The sequence below is a fragment of the Penaeus chinensis genome, chromosome 6, assembly GCF_019202785.1.
Source record: "Penaeus chinensis breed Huanghai No. 1 chromosome 6, ASM1920278v2, whole genome shotgun sequence".
Taxonomy (NCBI): Eukaryota; Metazoa; Arthropoda; class Malacostraca; order Decapoda; family Penaeidae; genus Penaeus; species Penaeus chinensis.
In genome coordinates, this window is record NC_061824.1 from 26,241,568 (window position 1) to 26,246,567 (window position 5,000).

General features: G+C 38.7%; 1 protein-coding gene across 2 annotated transcripts in view; it reads left to right on the plus strand.

Moving 5' to 3' along the window:
- Window positions 1–5,000, plus strand: part of LOC125026494 (histone-lysine N-methyltransferase SETD2-like) — a 36,741-nt gene that overhangs the window by 14,289 nt on the left and 17,452 nt on the right. For both annotated transcript variants that reach the window (XM_047614975.1, XM_047614976.1), the window contains exons 6-10: window positions 564–726; window positions 882–1,124; window positions 1,826–2,025; window positions 2,189–2,704; window positions 2,922–3,111. In XM_047614975.1, the coding sequence (XP_047470931.1) occupies window positions 564–726; window positions 882–1,124; window positions 1,826–2,025; window positions 2,189–2,704; window positions 2,922–3,111 (1,312 nt within the window). The remainder of the gene's footprint in view (window positions 1–563; window positions 727–881; window positions 1,125–1,825; window positions 2,026–2,188; window positions 2,705–2,921; window positions 3,112–5,000) is intronic.

Here is a 5,000-nt window from a genome sequence, read left to right on the forward strand (position 1 = left end):
TCCTACCCTACCTCCTACCCTATCTTCTACCCTACCTCCTTCCTCCTTCAACCCTACCTCCTTTCTTTTTCAACCCTACCTCCTCTCTCTTTCAACCCTACCTCCTCTCTCTTTCAACCCTACCTCCTCCTTCCTCCTCCGACCCTATCTACTTCTTCCTCCTCCGACCCTACCTACTTCTTCCTCCTCTTACCCTGCCTACTTATTCCTTGTATCCTACTTCCCCCTTCCTCTTTCAAGCCTACTTCCTCTCTCCTCTCTCCTCTCTCCTCTCTCTTCCCTCCTCCCTCCTCCCTCCTCCCTCCTCCCTCCTCCCTCCTCCCTCCTCCCTCCTCCTCCTCCTCCTCCTCCTCCTCCTCCTCCTCCTCCTCCTCCTCCTCCTCCTTATAGCATTATGGTCCTTAATTTTTGTTTTGATTATTTCTTGCTTGTATTCCATATTTTTTATCCTAGTAGTTTTATCCTTAAAGTTTTGGACCACATTTATAATTTGTAAGCCTGTGTACCAGAATACTAATTATTTTGATATTTGAACAAACTTTCCCTTTTTTTTTTCTCTTTAGACGAGAACCACAGAAATGTTACTGTGGTACTTCAGTCTGTCGTGGCTGGTTGGGCGAATCACCAGATGAGAAGACTAAGGAAGAGAAGGACGAAGAGAGGAGAAAAGAAGAGAGGGATAGGAGAAAGAGAGAGGAGAAGAGGATATACTTTGAAGATATTGCTGTAAGTCATGTTTTGCTAATGAGGAGTTTGAAAATATGTATTTTTCTAAAACAGTTATGTTAATGACGTAATGCATGCAGATTAAGTGTGTGCAAGGAACAGTTTGATAGGAAATGCTTTAAGTAAGGTTATTTTAATCCTCCTTTATTTTTCAGTTAGAGGATGAGATTGAAAAACTCAACTCTCACAAACTAAGAAATCGTGAGGACACTCTGAATCTCTCCCGACTGATGGTGCGAGCAGAAGATTTCAACTCGAGGGTGATGCTTTTGAGGCTCCTTCAAACAGGGGAACCGGCATGTAGGCGACTATTCTTGGATTATCATGGCCTAAGGGTCTTGTGGTCCTGGATGGCAGACCTGGGCACTGGACATGAGAATGTGGAGCTTAAGAGTGAAGTAAGTGACTTAACCCATTCCCCCAGATTTATGTTCTGTCCCCTGTAGTTTTTGGTGAATTTTGTTACATACAGATGGCTCCACATGTGCTCAGCCGACAAGGAGTCTATCAGTAGGTCCTAGTTGCTGATCCCGATTTCCCCATTCCTTGAATTGGTGGGAAAATGTATTTTTCTTATTAATACCATTGCTAACGATACTGTTATTATTGTTATTCATGTTATGATTATTAAATTGTAATTAAGATATTTTAGACAATGAAATGATAGAAAAGACCCTTTCCTAAAGTGAAAGAAAAGGGTAAGCATGTAAGATAGGTAGTTCTAGTAACTGGCTATTTGGTGATTAAGAACTAGTAGAGCCATCTATGTGTAAATACAATAAGTAAACTTGTATTATACTGGGCATGGCATGTATTCTTGTCAAATTGGGTGAATGGGTTAATGGCATTAGCTTCAAGCTGTTGGTAGTGTTTGTATGAAAGAGTTATCAAACTATTGTTTACTTTTTTCCATTATATGAAATTGAACCAAGGCTTCTTTGAAAATTTGAAATATGTATGTTCCCAGTTTCGGCTAAGATGCTACTCAGATTTATCACATTGCAAGTATCAAGGTTCTGGCTGCTAGATATCAGTTTGTAAGATGTGTTGAAACACATAATTTGCAGTGTTTTACAATGTCATTAATGGTATTTTTCAGATTCTAAAAACCTTGGAGTGTTTGCCAATCACCAACAAGACACAGCTCACTGACAGCAGAGTGCTGAGTGTTGTTGAACGCTGGACCAAGCAGAATGTGGATGTAGATACTAACAACTCTCCTCCCCCTCCACCACCACCCAAGGCAGATTTGACTAGTGTCACACAATCATTGGAAGCTGACCCAAACAAGAAAACAAGGTATGTGCAAAAATAGAAAAGAAACTAGATGTTAGAAAAGGTGGAAAGAGCATTAAAGTGGAAATTAAACAGCAAGTAAAATTTTTCTTCTTATTTTTTTTTTTTTATTAATTAATTTATTCTGCTAATTGACCATACTTTGTTTTTGATATCCCTTTAACAGTGACACAAGTGAAGACTCTGACACGGAAACAGATTCCAAAGTTATCTCCAATTCAGTGGAAGCCTCAAGTGCAGATGACAGCAGTCTGGATTCTGAGGAAGTTGAACAGCAGCAACTGGCCATGAAGCAGATGGAGGAGGGCACAAGAGCAGAAGAATCAAGCAGTGATTCCAACCTGAGCGATGGCAAGGAGAATACTGCTGGAGGCAAGGAGAAGGGGAAGACATCTGCTGTGGAACCCACTGAGGGAGACTCAGCTGCTGGGGAGCAAAAGCAAGTTGGAGAGGAGAAGGAGGCAGAAGAGGTGCAAGAGCTCAAGTCCTTGGCTGTCAAACTTTTGGACACCTGGAAGAATCTGAAGGAGTTCTTCCGTATTCCCAAGAAAGAACGTATTGAACTGATGAAAGAGCATGAGAGAGAGGTTGACAGAGGGTACAGAGAGTACCTGGACCGAGAGCAAAGTGTCGATCGTGATTGGGACCGTGATAGAGACAGAGATAGAGACCGACGGGATAGGTAAGTAAAGAGAGAAGTGTGTGTGTAAGGAATATTTTTCCATTAATATTATGTTTGCTTCAATAGTATACTGAATTACCCAAAAAAGAAAAAAGAAAATCTAAGAAATGACCATGCTTACCTCCATAGTCAGCAGTAAAACTAATCTGCTATTTCATAAGGCAACATTTTCTTTCTTTTTATTCTTATTTTTTATGCCATGAACAATTTTCTTCAGGTACAATAGAAAAGACTCGTACTATGACAGAAGACGGCGTTCACCAGAAAGAGATAGAGACCGAGATAGAGACAGAGAAAAGGATAGACATCGGAGAGGGAACAGAAATGACCGTGACTCAAGAGAGGAACGATCATCAGATTCACCAAAGATGTCCAAGGAACAGCGAAGACAGCTCTTTGCATTAAAGGTAAGGAGGGTACTGTTGTCTGCTTGTTGTCCTCCTTTTCATTCTCCTTCTCTTATATCCTCCTTCTCTTCTTTCTTCTCTTTTATGGCTGCCTTTTTTTTTTTTTTTTTGTAAACTTTTATCTTAACCCATTGGATCTGGTTGCGTCACGGCAATCAAATCACCAAAAATCTGGGCATTAGGCTAGCTCTGCCAGGTGGCTGCTTGTAGGTAGGGTGCACACGAACAGGTGTGCGCGGTGAAAAAATTTGATGCCTCCTATTTACAAAGTTATAAGCGTTTTTAGCTTTTTTGCCATTTTCCAATATCTGTATTTGCCATTTGATTTGCATTATCCAGATGGTAATAGGTTTTTTCTTTTCACAGACATCATATCATCTCTAGGTAGTCTGCAACTCAGTGCAAGAAAAAGAAAAATATGTAACCCTATATTATTTTTGTCCTTAAATTGCCATCATTGGCAAAGGTCTATGAGAGAATTCTGGTTAAAAAATGACCAGCGTCTTTGATGAATACCATCTCAGTAACAGACAGTTTAGTTTTAGATCAAAGAGATTGGCATCAGACTTCCTTCTCGAATGTACAAGTGCCTAGATGTATCACCATTTACAACCACTGGCATTGTTCTTCCATGCAGGTAGTCTCTAAGTAGCATTAGCAGATCTGCTCTGTCAAGTGCAGTGATGAAAGTTTTATTGTTGACATTAAGGGATTTTTGCTATGCATTTGTAAGTTAGAGGAGGAAGTCCATTGCTGATATCTTTGACTTAGAATTAAACTGTCTGTTACTGAGGAGATGGTATTCAGAAAAGAAGCTGGTCATTTTTTAACCAGAATTCTCTCATAGACCTCTGCCAATGATGGACAAGAGAGAGATGGGTTTATAATTCATGGGAGATTTCTTGCTCACTCTGTTTTGGCAATGTCCTTATGCACTGTACATGATAGGAACAGTGTAGCAAGTGGTGTGGCCAGATTGTTAGAACACGGAATGAGAATATGGGGGCTGGTTTTGTCTTTTGCTGTGTTTCTTTTGCAGTGACGGACATTCTGGAGTTGTGATTGAGTCTGTGGCGGTAGTCCAGGGGAAGCCCCTTTTCCTCTTTTTCCTATTTTGCTTCTTTTTCCTCTTTTTCCTTTTGCTTTTCCTTTTTTCCTATTTCTTTTTCCTTTTGCTTTTCCTTTTTTCCTATTTCTTTTTCCTTTTGCTTTTCCTTTTTTCCTATTTCTTTTTCCTTTTGCTTTTCCTTTTTTCCTATTTCTTTTTCCTTTTGCTTTTCCTTTTTTCCTATTTCTTTTTCCTTTACCTTTTTCCCTGTTTCTTTTCTTTTTCCCTATTTCTTTACCTTTTCCTTTTCCTTTTCCTTTTCCATTTTTTCCTTTTGCTTTTCCTTTTTTTCCTTTTGCTTTTCCTTTTTTCATATTTCTTTTTCCTTTACCTTTGTTCCTTTTTCCTTATTCCTTTTTCCTTTTCCTTTTGTTTCCTTTTCCATATCTAGCTTTCCTTTTTTCCTTTTAACTAATTTTCTTTTCTTTTTGTTCTTTTTTTTTGGGAAAAATCCTTTTTTATTTTGGTCTCTTTTACTTTTCTCCATTTTCATTTTCTTTTTTTCCTCCATGTGTTTATTGTCCATTTCCTTTTCCTTTACCTTTTTTTCCTTGTACTCTTTCATTTTTCTTTTCCTTTTTCCTTTTTATTCTTTTTCCCTTTTCCCGTTTCCATTTACTCTTTTCCCATTTTCCTTCTCCCTTTTTTTTTTCTTCTCTCTTTTTCATTTTTCTTTCTCTTTTTCTCTTTTTCTCTTTTTCTCTCTTTCTCTCTTTCTCTCTTTCTCTCTTTCTCTCTTTCTCTCTTTCTCTTTTTCTCTTTTTCTCTTTTTCTCTTTTTC